Raw genomic sequence first — 13,677 nt, 5'->3', positions numbered from 1 at the left:
ACAAGTTTTGAAAACCATTTAAAACTTTTTTGAAACATAATTCAATTTCCATTGTTGAATCGATGATGTAGTTTAAGAAAATATCCTTATCTAAGAACTTGATAAATTGAAAATATAAATAAAAAAGAAAGAAAAAATTAAAATTACTTTCATTAGTGGATCACTGTACATCCAGCTTATGAGGCACAGAGAAGTCATGGAAAAGCGAGGGTGCATTTCAGCAATCCGTGTTAAGAGAGCCAGTTGAACTCTTTCGCCTCTGCTGCACATCGCAAGATACTGAAAAGAGGATCGACTGAAAATATTATTAAGAGAACCGAAAGAAATAAAGACAGTTGACTTTGTAGCTTTGTGTTTGTTACTCGAATTTTAGAAACAATTTGTTTTTATTATTTCAATGAAATATAATAATTGTTTGTCATGCCTACGCATTAGCAGCAAACTCAGAAAAGTGTGTATTTCATGTAAATCATTTGCTTCTCTTTTCATTGTCTTGCAGTTCGTCTGCTGACTTTACAAAATTTTAACAACGTCTATACATAAGAAACTAAGGGCAGGCAATTGTATTTTGTGGTCAACCGTGGGCGGGTTTTGGCATGACCTTAACGGTTATTTTCTATAACTTGGCCAGTTCATACATATACAGTTGCCCAATTGGGGTCAAGTTGTGAGTACATAAAATAATAATTAGACAGAGTGCTTAGCAATAATATACGCCCTATCCACATAAGAGTGTATCATATACGGTTGTTTGCTTTAAAATAAAATATTTTATATATATATATGTATATAAGTATGTAGGTATTTATATAAAGTACAAAAAACATTGCTAAAATACATGTTTAAACAAAGGAGCAGCAAATAAATAGATGAAGGAGTAACTAGAGTACAGGATGGATGGTAAGAAATCAAAAGGCTTCCTTGAAAAAAAAAATAAGTCGGTTAACTATGCACATTGTGCTGCTACGCTCATTTGTTTATACACATAATCAATTTTTATATATTTGCTAGGTATTCATTCCGTATGTTACGTGTGTTCTGTTTTCCTAGGTTACTTCATCTCCTTCGTTACGTTTTCGGTTTGGTTACGCCCGTCGTGGTCGCGTAATGGCTTACGTAATGGTTCTTTAGCTTAATTCGATCGTGGCATTTGTAACATTTGCCCGTGTGAGTGAGTGTACGGAACGCGGATTAGGATAATTACTTATTGCTGTTGTACATTCAACTTAACATTAGAAATATTTAGAGTGGCATATGACTAAAATTCGTTATCGACTATGTGTATGTGGGTGTTAAGGGTGTTTGGATAGTGGCAGGGCAGGGCGCATCTAAATCATTCTTATTTACGGATAAGGTTTGTCAAGACTTAGGCAGCCGCCTGCCGATCTTCGAATCGAATTAACACGAATTGAGAGGCTTACAGAACTAAGAGACGTGGCAAAGGCGAGAAATTTGATTTCCGCACTACACAATCATAATAAATGTTAAATCGTATAAGTAGGTAAGGATTATGCATAATCATTAATATAGCAGTAATTATATTTCCATATATGTACGTGAATATATGGACCCTCCGTATTATTTCCCCGTACTGGTCACCGTTCCCGCAGTCGTCGCTGAATTGATCTGCATGCCACCAACATCCTTGTGATGGTCGCCCATGGAGTTTGCATCCATGTTTGTTTCCGAGTAGTCCAACTTGTAGCTGGCGCTTCGCGTCACATCTTCCATCGATGCTTCCTGGCACTCCCGCCCGCTGTGGGTCTGGGATCCGCAGTTGTAGCAAGATATCACCTTCGGCGCATTCCCACCACCACCCGCTCCCGTTATGGGACAGACGGTGAGCGCGCTGTAGGGCGTCGTGCTGGGAACCTGTTGTTGTTGTGGCGTGGGTACTGTCTGCACAGGCACTGCGTTCGTGCTGACCACGGCTGCAGTGTTCTGGAGCTGGGGTGGCGTAACTGCCGTGGGAGTACCGCCTGCCGTCATTGGCAGGAAGGCCAGGCTGGTGTGGAAGGTCGGGTAGATGAGCTCACCGTTGTGTGGTGGACCCATTGGATAACGGAAGCCACCACGTACCGTCTGCGGCGGCGGAGCACTGTGCGCCTGGAATATCGTCTGCTGTGGCGGCGGAGGTCCTCGCTGGTGATATGGATAGCTCGTATTGTAGGCTGCTGGCGGTGGCTGTTGCGGCTGCAGGAGTACAGTTGTCGTGGGTGTGCTTACCGGCGACTGGCTAATGAGCAGAGTTTGAGGTTGCTGCTGGAGGGTGCCGCTACTGATGGTCTGCGCATCGCTGACGATACTTGGCGTTCCCGTTGTATAGACTTGGTAGCTCTTATCCATACCATTGCGCCCGTTTAGCCGCTGTTGCAAGTTAAGCTGCTGCTGTTGCTTGTAGCTGAGGTGGTGTTGCTTCGGCTGATAGTTGCCTAAGGCGGGTGGGAGCACCGTGGTGATTATGCCCATGCCCGCATCTACCGAACTGTGCAATGGCAGTGTAAGTTGAGTGGGTGTCGGCGTCTCCGAAGGCGACAGATCACCACAAGATCCATTCGAACTGCCCGATTCACTGCCTGTGGTCGCTGTATTCTTGGTGGAGTTCATGCCCATCATCGATCCGCTGCCATCGTCGTTAACGTTCATACTTTGCATCATAACGTTCATGTTGTAGTTGGTTGTCTGAAAGTGTTGTTGCTGCTGGTGCTGTGGTATAAACGTGTTCGCCTTGACTCGATGGTGATGTCCTGGACGCGGAAAACCGTTGCGGATGAGACTGTGCAAGCTGGTTCCGCTGGAATTGCTGCTTCCGCCTTCGTTGATACTCTGTAAGGAAACAAAATATTTAGTTAAATTTTAATTTTGCGATAAGTTGTCTAACTAAAAGCTTTTCTTCAGATTGCAAAGTCTAAACTTAAAAATTAACAAACAATCATTTCTTAATTTTTAACTTTAAATTTGTTATTTTTCGATTAATTTCATTGAATATCCTATTTTTTTTTTTTTTTTTTTTGATATTATCTAATAATTACATCGTGCTGCTGCTCGCCGCCAATTGAGGTGGGCGGTGGCGTTGTCTCCGCCGAAGGACGTCGCGCATTTTTCTGACCCGTCAGTCTCTGCGACATACTCCTCATCGGCTGCTGCTGATGTGGCTGCTGTTGCTGCGCCTGCAGTGGAACGTTGATGAGGGAGCGATCCCGCTGGGGACTCGTGGTGCGACTGCTCGAGGGCGAGGACTGCTGGCTCAGCATGGGCGAGCTGGCCGGTGGCACTTGATGGTCTAGACTCGGCGGCGGCTGCTGTTGCAGAGCTGGCTGTTGGTGGGGCGGTTGTGGCAGGTAGTGGCGCATCGACCACCCTGTGTTTTGGTGACCGATGATGGCACTCGTGTCCGCTGGAATGGTGATGTTCGGCTGCATCAGATGCGGCATGCCGTCGACACTGATCTGGTGTGTTCCATCAGAGCTGGGCATTATCTAGGGGTTAAAATCAAAACGTTAATCTGCATTTTATCTTATTTTCTGTATGTATAAAGACTCACCTTCTGAAAGTGCTGGGGAATAAACATGGGGATGTTGCCCTGCGGCGTCTGCAACACCTGCACCATCTGGGGATGCTGAGGGTGTGGCTGTTGCGGCCCTGACATCTGGTGGATCACATGTGGTGGCTGCTGAAGGATCAGGTCATGTGGGGACGGCGGGTGCGGGTGTTGGGTCGAAGGCGTTTGCGTCTGTGATTGCATTTGCGGCGCAAATCGCTCTGCCACTATTTTATTCTCCTTGATCTTGGCCAGTATTCCAAAGATTTTTTTCTGCTCCTCCATTGAGAAAACTGGGTGAATGGCTGCCATCGTGTATACCAGCAGCAGCTCCAACAGCGTGTCCTGGTCGTTTATACAGCCAAAATCACACTCGCCCCAGCATTCCAGAGTGCGATAGATCTCACTGACGCAATTTCGGTTGCAGGCGCGGATCAGTGCCAAATATAGGGCCATCTTGCGCCGGATCTTCCGGTCGGTGGGGTCGCCCTTCTGGCAGTTGACCATGTCAGCGGCCAGCTCATGCGGGTTGTTCGCCCGCAACTCCATGCCGCGTAGCGTCTCAGAGTCACAACGGCCCTGCTCCTCCAGCAGCGTGCCGAGGAAACGCAGCTCGAATGGCAGGCAGGCGGTGAGCAGGGCGTACATCGTTTCGATCCGATTGTAGCTCTCGAGTTTTTCAAACCACAGCAGCACGTCCTGTTTGCAAATCATCTCCACTTTTGTCCCAGTCCTTTCACCTACCGATCCCGAATCCCTGCAAGCGGGTGCACTGCATCAATGGCCACACGCTAGTGTGCCCGTTCGCCAGTTGGCCCGTGTGTGAATGCGTGTGTGCGCGCGTCTGTGTGAGTGCTCTAGTTACGTGTGGTGGGTGCAAAAGGCGTCCAGAATCTCGTTAGGTGGCAGCAGCTGCTTCTGCATCCCAGCCGGAATCTTTGAGTGCTGCCAGGGATTCGCTGCAGGACACCGGATCCGCTTTCCTGGGCTCTGCTAATTGGAGTTTTGCTGTTTTTTCTCCACTAATCTGCACACAAAGGCTGAGCTGATCTGCTGCTGCTTCTCTGCTGCCCACAACTACAACTAGTCGCGTATATTTTGCGCGTTAGCGGGGAGGTAGTGCGCGGGCGGCGGATGGCGGGGGGCTGCACCACATTGGCTAGGCACTCGCTACTTCCCAAACGCTCGTTGTTCGGCCGCTGTTATTCGGGGGAGACTACTCGTTGCTGCCAAAAATTCTGCAATTTCCGCGATAATCCAGGCAACGCGCGCGTCTGCACTTTTAGCCAACAATTGTTAATACGACAGCGTAGGTGACCTCGCGTATTTGGGCATTTAATACGTGCAATCTATTTGGTTTGCATTGTGTGCACTTTTTTGTCAAAAATTTTCTATTTCCCTTCCACTTTAGCTCGGTGTGACCGTAGCTCCTGTTTGTGTTGTTTGCTACAATGTGACCGTATATAAAAGTGTCCAAAATGTTTCTCACGAAAAAATATGCATCTTATCAGCTAGTTGTAAGATAATTTAGAATATTTTCGACATATGTAAATTAAAGCTTTTATGTTCAGTTCGTTTTAGGTAAAGAATCTTTAATAAAAATCTTCGACGTTCAGGAAAATTTTTAAATTTGTTCAGCCACTGTTGCCAGACTTTTTCAAAAAGGCCCGCTAAAAGTCCGGATATGGGTAATTTTAAAAAAATATACTTATTCTCTATAAGATTTAAAATTCGAGTCCAAAACGGTAACTTTTTCTTAATGTATATAATAAAATAAAAAAGTTAGCAAATTCGCCAACTCGAGAGCTTTAAATTTTATAACTTATTTAATTGCGGATTATGTTTCTATGAAAATGAATGCAAGTACAAATAGAATTTCTGCAGAAAGGGCTTAGAAACCATCCTCATCATCCTCCGCCATTTCCTTGGCCAACTCAAGGTCCTGTTGCTCGCGCTCACGACGCTCTTCAGCGCTCTCCAGATCCTTACCGTAGGACTTTGGGGGATAGCGCATAGCCTTGACACTCTGATTGTGCAGGTTTAGGCAGAACGAAATACGCTCGTGGAAAGCCAGCTGTGGCTCCCTGGTGCTGTAGATGTCAGTGCTCTCCTTGCTGCGCATGTAGTTCTGTGCCGGGTCCAGCGTGGCCTCAATGACTCCATCCCTTATAGCCTTCGAAACGATGAACTCTGCATCCTCAGCAGAGTCCAGCATTAACCGCTTGGCAATATCCTGTGGCGAAATGCGCGAGTACGACAGACCAATAGAACGGATGGCCGTCTTAATCACATTGTGGCGCAGCCTGATAATCAGAGTAAAAGTGTGGTCCAGCTGGAACTTTGGACCAAATTGCGACACAACGTCTCCAAACCGTTTCAGATTGCCCAGACGCACGGCCTGCGTGAGCTGGAAGTAGGCGCCCAGGGACTGACGCAAACCGGCCTGCCGGAACACAACGCGCTCAGGGATGTTGCCAAGCAACAGCTCTACCACGATGATTAGCTTTTGTACCGTCTGGCGAAAGCCTATGGCCGCGTGCTGTGGAGATTTGCGCAGAGCCTGAACCAAATGCTTGTGGGCGTCGCTGTACTCCAGTTTGGCGGCCTTGATGCGTCCCAAATAGTAAAGAAAGCGTGCCCACTCATTATTGCTGGCGGACTCCGGGTACACAGACTTCTTGACCAACTTGTCGGCCTGGTCATAAAGAGCATAGTGCAAATAGTTTCGCAGTAGACAGTTGATAAGCACAGCTTGTCCTTCAAAATCATTCCGAAGCGTGGCAGTTCGCAGACGGGCGTGCAGGAAAGCGCGAATACCCTCCAGAGAGTCCTTCAGCTCCGCAACTCGCGAGAAGTAGAAGTAGGATTTAGCACCAATCAAATCTAGGGTGCGGCGGTTCTGGATAGAGATTTTGGCCATTAAAGAGTCAGCGCAAGTTCCGGCGCGCTTCAAATCACTGGCGTCGATCAACTTGACCAGCAGGAGTAGGTAGAAGTAGGCATCCACCTCGGCAATTGGAGCCTTGCTGGCTACTTGCTTCTTGGGCACATCAGGCAACTCGGTTGCGTCCTTTTCCACGGCGGGCATTAAAGCAACAGCAGCCTCACGATCCGAACCAGCTGGGTAAATACTTTGGGCCAGATTTCTGAATACGACGCCGTTTAACTTGCGACGAGTGTTGGGCAAATTACGAAGAACGCGTAAAATAAATCTGTCGAAGGAAATTAGGTTTTTATTAAAGCAGGGGGGATTTAAAGACACAGAAAAACTCACCGCGACTCCTTGGAAGCCACCCCCTTCTCAATCTGACGGATCTGTTCACGAATCTCTTGCACTGCGGCTACGTCTTGGTTTTTCTTCTCATCCGCTAGCGTCTCAGCGGTAGGATCCACCTCCATCTCTACGTCGTGAGCACCGATATCCGTTGCGTTGGTCATGATGTACAACTCTTAATTTGCTAATGTCACAGTTAAGGCCGACTTTTCTTTTGTTTTTTCCCAAATCCAAATCAAAAATGCCTAGTAATGTTGCTTCTTCTTCTCGCTTTACGGCTAACATCCAGTGTTGGAATACGTGTTTCTTAACAGCGCTGTTAAGCTCATCATATCGATTAAACTTTTCGATTGAAGATGTTTTAAGATACTGCGCTTATCATAGTAATATTTAAACATATTCAGAAAAAATACATTTGTTTTGAAACTTTCTTTAAAGAAGATAAGAAAATCAACTTACTATACGGGCTCCCATATTTTTGTTTTCACTTTTGTTGCATTCAAATCAAAAAGCCGCTACGATTATTTTAATATCGATATACCGATAACTTTGCACGTTATCAGTTATTACAAAATAACATAAAATAAGAAGTATGAATTAATATTGTAAATATAGGCCAAGATGTTGCGGTCCAGACATATAGTGCGCCTCCTGCAGCGCCGTAGTTACTCGGCTGGAGCGCCAAGCAATGGAAGTGGATCACCCGGAGGAAATAAATCCGGCGAGGATGATCTGCATCCGATAAGAAGAACCCTTCGCCTTCTTGGTAACGATATGCGCAAAGTTAAGGAATTCTTTGTGCCCAAGGACACTGAGATCGAAGAAAATCGCATCCCAACCCAAAGTAAGTTCCATTTCGCCGGTGAGTCAAGGGAAATCCTCGCTGCCGGATGACTTTCAGACACACTGTGATGTGCTTATCGTTGGGCGGTGGTGGAGTGGGCAGCTTCCATTGCCTACTGGCTCAAAGAAAAGGCACGGGACGGTCTTAATGTGGTGGTTGTCGAGAATGATGACACGGTATGAAAATAATTCAAAATGATAAAATATGCTTTCAATACATTACTAATATATTCTCATAATTACAGTACGCTGATTCCGCCACTCGAGTTTCTGTTGGTGGTCTTTGCCAGCAATTTTCCCTGCCCGAAAACATCCAGATGTCTCTCTTCGCTGCTGACTTTCTGCGTGGCGCTAGAGAACACTTTGGTCAGGACGTACCCATCCAATTTACTCCGCATGGTCATTTGATGCTCGCTGGCGAAGAACATGCCGAAAGCCTTATGCGGTCCTCCCAGTTACAAAACGAACTGGGTGCCCAGAATGAACTTCTAACGGCGGATCGACTTGCGGTCCGTTTTCCTTGGCTGAACACCAAAGGTATCGTTGTGGGCTGTCATGGATTGGAGAAGGAAGGCTGGTTCAATCCTCTGGCCCTGCTCAGCAATTTGCGGCGCTCTGCCAGCAGTTATGGCGGCCACTTCCTCAATGGTCAGGTTGTGGACTTTGAATTTAAATCCCAAACTGACATATCTGTAGTTGGAGACGCCGGATCCAACGAAGGCAATTACACGGGCCTGGACAAGGCGGTAATCAAACTGCCTGATGGCACCAGCCGCACTTGCAAATTTGCCTTATGTGTGATTGCAGCCGGTGCTAGTTCCGGACAAGTGGCCCGACTGGCGAAGATAGGTGTGGGTCCGGGTATGCTACAGGTTCCCCTGCCTATCGATGCTCGCAAGCGGTACATGTATGCCGTCAACTCGCAGGCGCAAAGTGCACCCGGAATGACAATGCCTATGACACTTGATCCCTCGGGCATCTTTATTCGCAGAGATGGCCTGGGCGGCAACTACATATGCGGTCAAGACTCGACGGAGGACAATAATGACCTAACGGTGGATTTACAATATTTTGATCAGCACATCAGACCTAAGCTAGCGGAACGGATTCCAGCTCTTGGAGAAGCTCAAGTGGTGGATAGTTGGTCAGGGAGTTACGATCAGAATGTATACGACGAGAACGGTATTTTGGGAGCTCATCCGTACTATCACAATCTGTATTTGGCCACTGGTTTTAGTGGGCATGGAATCCAGCAATCTCTGGCCGTGGGGAGAGCCATATCGGAGCTGATCATGGACGGTCAATTCCGAACTATTGACCTCTCCCGTCTGAGCTTTGACCGGCTTATTGTGGACCAACCCATGTACGAGTTAAATAATGTTTTAAGCTAGTATTGTTGATGGTGCATTATAAATGAAATGCAACTGTTTAATGGGTGAATTTTAACTATTTGAACTGGCCGGGTGCGGGACCAAAGAGACCTACGCCTTGTTTACTGGCGGCTCGCGACGGCGCAAAACCCAAAAGCTTCTGGATGTTTTGACGAATAGACATGGTGCACAGGATGTATAAAAAGATGAAGGAACAGTCCGTGTAATCATCGCCAGAAAGATTTCTGTGACTCAGACCCTGGATCCAGGAGATGGGCGTGAAAGGCAGCTGGGCAACGACACGGCCGTCAAAGATGCTATTGAACATACTCAGCAAAGCGGTAAAGGCAAATCCTGTGGCAAACATGGACTTCATCTTGACCAGCGAAAGATCGCGGTTATTGTTCTTTAATTTCTCTTCATCCCGCTCGATCTTCTTTTTTACTGCTTTATCCAAAGAATCTCCGTGAATCTCCTTGCGGCGCTCCACTGCAAGAAAGTGCGGGTTATCTCGTGACCATATCTGAGGGCTTTTGACCGACTTACGCTTTTTACTCTGCTTTTCCACCTCGGTTTTTAGCTTTTGGTACTTTTCCGTCCGGTAAACAAGAACCCAGGTGAGACCTAAAATTAGATTAAGGTTTATACACTTTAATTGACTAAGTTTCCACTCACCTTCACCCAGAAATGCGGTGCAAACCGAAATAAAAACAATTAATATTGTGTCGGACCACATTTTTCACTAAATTAATGTTAATAAAAAGTAAAACTAATCGATAACACAATTTTCATAAGAGCCTTCGATAATTTTTTAACATTCAATATCGATAAGTCTTATCTAAGGGGTATTTTGACAGCGGTATTCTACTATAAAATTCGTTACCTGATAACTTACATAAAAACTGTATATTAAGAAATGTAAACAAAAAACCATAAATTAAAATAAAACCTGCTCGAAATTTTTGAGTAGTCAACACAGAATTTTTGAAAATTCTTATTATTCTACTATTTTAAACATTTAATGTTATAAAGAGTCTAACGGAATCAAAGTTTATTTCTCAGACCTTTAAAACACATATATTTTTGGCATTGTCACAAGCTTGCCGACTGTTAAACTGTATTTCTAAGTTCATTAAAATTTTAAGAAATATTGACTTTACAATTATTTAATCAATTATTTTGTGGTAGTTAAATATATTGATGTAAGCATGGTAACTTGCTGCAAGAGTTTCTAGATTCCGATGGTAAATTTCCATTGCGTTGATGTTGATACCGGCGCATATCTGGCGATGCTGTGGTTGTATTTGGGGTGAAGTGACGTTAGGCGCTGTAAAATGCTACATTTGAGGAAAGAAATCAAATCAGGTTATATATATATATATGGAAATATATATGTGATATATATATGAATTGGGGAAAAACAACGGAGAAAAAGAGAGTTTTAAATCTCAAAATCAGAAAATGGATGAGACGTTGGAGGAAATATTCAAATCGAAGTTCTTTCACTTCAAGTTGAATATTACAACGTCTTTATATTTTTGAAACGCAAATCGCTCGAAAAATAGAAAATATTCGGGTGGTTATGGGACCCTGCAGAATATTTAGTTCCTGCTTTATGATTTTAGGTTTTTTTTTTGGATGTTGATAGTTTTTGAGATTTTTTCAACATTTATTTGCTCAATCTCAAGCCTCCGCCTAGTAACGTCGTCGCTCCCGCTCACGACTGCGGGATCGTCGCCGTTCATTGGAACGATTGCGACGCGTGTCGCGTTGGCGGTCACGATCCTTCTCACGCTCTTTCTGACGCTCCTCCCGCTCCTTAATGCGCTGTTTGTGTTCCTCGATACGTTTCTGACGGAATGCCTCCTTTTCTGCGATCTGTAATGAAGATATAAAATGTTTTCAGTTTCCAATATTCTTAAGAAATAGCAACGTACCGCTTCTGGGGTCAGTGGCAGCCAGTATATGCAAGGAGTTCCCTTAGTCTTTCGAAATAGATCATCTAATAACCTGATAGGCGGTTCATTCTCCCTCCTTTTTGTTTTGGGCACTGTTTAAGAGAATTTATATTTAATTCGCAAATTGGACCTATATTTCACACTATTTACTTGGTGATCCACTGTGACTTCTTGCAAGTGCATTGCGATCAATGCGCTCTCGTTCCCGTTCTCGACCTCTCCCTTCTCTGTCCCTGGACCGTTTCCTATCCTGCCCTTGGCGATCCGCATCCCTAGATCTTGAGTCCAGTCGATCCTTGCTCCCCCGACGTCTGTCGTTGCTGGCTTTGTCGTGGTCACTCGGCTCCTTTTTGCCCACATCCCATTCGCGTACCGGGCGCAGAGGCTACACGAACCAAAAAACAAAAGTAAGCTGCCTTTCTATGTTACTATTATAATATTCTTTTACCTTTTTGTCAGACGGTTCTAGTCGAGACCAAGCGTTGCCGGATTGCTGGTTATCTCTAGTGTTTTCCTGTCCATACCTAGGCGCCTCATCCTTTGTTGATAGTATTGCACGATCCATGTCTGTGCGACTGCCGAAATCTACATTTAAACATTTCGGATTAGAGACTGGCCAGCGAACTCCGTGCAATGCATGGCGGGTTTCAATAGCCTCGCTATAAAGATGAAGCGTAACATACTACTATTAGTTATAAAATATACTACCTAGTTATAAATTAAGTTTAATTTTAGAGGATGATGTGGAAAATTACATCTTTAATTGTGCAGTTAGTCAAAATTTCTTTTTTTCTTCTTATATAATTCTTTTTATTATGATACTTACTCTTCAGTGGAGTAAGCAACAAAGCACTTCGACTTAATGCGATCTATCCAGAACCCGTCTTCCTCTACGATCTTTCCCGTCCGTGCCAGCAGACCTTTAAGCTGCAGTACTGTGAAGGGACGCACCAGATTGGTGATGTAGAGCACGTGGCTGGCGCGATTGCGTGCAGGACTAGGGTCACGGACAATTTGTGGCGCAGCGGTGGCGACTGTGGCTTTGCTCAGGCTGCCCTGTGCCGCCACCGTCTCTGTGGCTGCCGGCGGAGTGATTCGGCCGGTAGATCCGGGTCCTGCTCCCTCCTTATCTGTTGTCGCCTCTGCAGTGGTATTGCAGGTGGTAACAGCATTATCCTCAGTTTCGCGATCATTACGCATTTCAGAGGTGGCCGTCGGCGAAACAGATCGATCGGAATCGCGATCACTAGTAACTAAACCCTCCTCTTCAGAAGAGGATTCTAGTTGTACATCGCTGAGAGGAACCGGCTGCACGACATCGGCTATAATGTTCTTCAGAGAATCGGTTGAAATTGCAAGCACGGGGGGAGCACGATCCAAAGACTTTTTATTTGTCAACCACTTTCGCTTCCGCACCGATCGCTGTTGCTGCAGCACTGGAGCGGATGTTATATTTGATGTGGTGCTATTTACGGATGCTTCGTGCTTGTCATTCGGAATACTTGATGGTTGGTCCTGAGCTTGTTCTGATTTTTCCTCTTGCTGCTTCCGGTTCTCCTTTTGCTCTTCTTCCTCCGCGGCTTGTTCTTCCTGCTTCTGTTCCTTGTGCTTCTTCTTTGACTCCCTGCTCCTTGGCGCTTCTTCATCCCTTTCCTCGACCTCTTCTGTCTGAATGTCTAATACATCGCTTGACGTTTTTAGCTGTTCCTCATCCTTACTAGAAGGAGAAGGAACTTTTACCTCTTGAACTGGCTCGCTCTGCTTGCTGCTGTCATCTTCGCCATCTGGGACATCCTGGTGCGGTTTTTCATCCTCTTTTTCAACTTCCTTATCCTTGTCTGCGGGCTCTGTTTGGGATTCTTCTGCTAGAGTCAGCTGATCCTCCTTCTTGGCAAGGTTTTGGAACTCGCTCTCTTTAACAATGGGCGGCTCCACAGCCTTTTCTACGTCCACGCTATCTCTGGGCCCATCCTGTCCATTCTCCGGCTCCTCCTCGGGTATTGTGTCAACCTTCTTATCGCCACCCTTGCTCTCCGTCCGCTTTTTGGGAGTCGTTCGGCTGCCGCGGCTCTTGCGCACTGGGGATGATCCAGATCCGGCACGTTCCTCGCTGGAGGCACGACCCTCATTGATTTCTTCGCTGCGCAATGTTGAGGCTTCGGTGTCTGGAATATCCTTTTGTGCCGCAACTGGAGTTTCGTCCTCAGTCTTCTCGTTTTCGGAGACCTTGCGGGAGCGACGACTTCGCCGTGCAACTGTCACCGGCATTGGAGCAGGGGACGACGACTTTTTTCGCTCGCTGCGCCGTCTCATGGCTGACCAAAAACGCTCCGACACTGGAAAGATCTGAAATAAAACGTAGGTAACGCCGGTGGACCCACAGCTATTTCATGCACTTTTATTCGAATTCACTCCACGTCTTTTCCTGCACCTTTTCTTTATAAAGAAAATTTATTTTGCCAGGCAAAAGAGCGTCAATCCGCCATCAATATGCAGGGTTGAATCGGGTGGGTCTATCGTCCGTGTTTCGACTATCGATATTTTTCGTACAGAAAATATCGAATGCAGATAGGAAGTATTCAAATTTAAAATATAATCGTACTTTCTCTTGTCACCTTTTAAAATCATACATATTTATCTGCCATTTATAAATATTCATTACTCGTACGCATTTAAGTGACAAATCGTAGG

At 45.7% G+C, this 13,677-nt stretch overlaps 5 protein-coding genes across 5 annotated transcripts; 1 reads left to right on the top strand and 4 right to left on the bottom strand.

Moving 5' to 3' along the window:
• Positions 1 to 348: 348 nt before the first annotated feature.
• Positions 349 to 5,014, bottom strand: LOC108106962 (ataxin-2 homolog). Its single transcript, XM_017214261.2, has 3 exons — positions 3,545 to 5,014; positions 3,033 to 3,479; positions 349 to 2,826 (listed from the first exon to the last, which is right to left on the bottom strand). Exons 1-3 carry the CDS (start codon positions 4,253 to 4,255, stop codon positions 1,579 to 1,581), a joined length of 2,406 nt encoding a protein of 801 aa, XP_017069750.2. The 5' UTR covers positions 4,256 to 5,014; the 3' UTR covers positions 349 to 1,578.
• Positions 5,015 to 5,348: 334 nt separating this feature from the next.
• On the bottom strand, positions 5,349 to 7,109 carry LOC108106965 (probable 26S proteasome non-ATPase regulatory subunit 3). Its single transcript, XM_017214264.2, has 2 exons — positions 6,816 to 7,109; positions 5,349 to 6,753 (listed from the first exon to the last, which is right to left on the bottom strand). Exons 1-2 carry the CDS (start codon positions 6,977 to 6,979, stop codon positions 5,433 to 5,435), a joined length of 1,485 nt encoding a protein of 494 aa, XP_017069753.1. The 5' UTR covers positions 6,980 to 7,109; the 3' UTR covers positions 5,349 to 5,432.
• A 225-nt stretch (positions 7,110 to 7,334) lies between these two features.
• Positions 7,335 to 9,090, top strand: LOC108106964 (FAD-dependent oxidoreductase domain-containing protein 1). The gene is given in 5 exon segments (XM_017214263.2): positions 7,335 to 7,691; positions 7,693 to 7,740; positions 7,742 to 7,762; positions 7,764 to 7,835; positions 7,904 to 9,090. Coding segments are annotated over 5 exon segments (1,542 nt in total). The 5' UTR covers positions 7,335 to 7,436; the 3' UTR covers positions 9,050 to 9,090.
• Positions 9,050 to 9,832, bottom strand: LOC108106966 (calcium load-activated calcium channel). Its single transcript, XM_017214265.2, has 3 exons — positions 9,704 to 9,832; positions 9,575 to 9,652; positions 9,050 to 9,517 (listed from the first exon to the last, which is right to left on the bottom strand). Exons 1-3 carry the CDS (start codon positions 9,762 to 9,764, stop codon positions 9,105 to 9,107), a joined length of 552 nt encoding a protein of 183 aa, XP_017069754.1. The 5' UTR covers positions 9,765 to 9,832; the 3' UTR covers positions 9,050 to 9,104.
• A 296-nt stretch (positions 9,833 to 10,128) lies between these two features.
• Positions 10,129 to 13,505, bottom strand: LOC108106963 (apoptotic chromatin condensation inducer in the nucleus). Its single transcript, XM_017214262.2, has 6 exons — positions 13,418 to 13,505; positions 11,813 to 13,332; positions 11,435 to 11,645; positions 11,137 to 11,371; positions 10,966 to 11,078; positions 10,129 to 10,906 (listed from the first exon to the last, which is right to left on the bottom strand). The coding sequence occupies exons 2-6, from the start codon at positions 13,297 to 13,299 to the stop codon at positions 10,724 to 10,726; spliced, it is 2,229 nt and encodes a 742-aa protein (XP_017069751.2). The 5' UTR covers positions 13,300 to 13,332; positions 13,418 to 13,505; the 3' UTR covers positions 10,129 to 10,723.
• Positions 13,506 to 13,677: the final 172 nt, after the last annotated feature.

Source organism: Drosophila eugracilis, unplaced genomic scaffold (genome assembly GCF_018153835.1).
Source record: "Drosophila eugracilis isolate 14026-0451.02 unplaced genomic scaffold, ASM1815383v1 contig_952, whole genome shotgun sequence".
NCBI lineage: Eukaryota > Metazoa > Arthropoda > Insecta > Diptera > Drosophilidae > Drosophila > Drosophila eugracilis.
The sequence above is the reverse complement of the archived record's forward strand: the minus strand, read 5'-3'. Positions and strand labels throughout refer to the sequence as shown.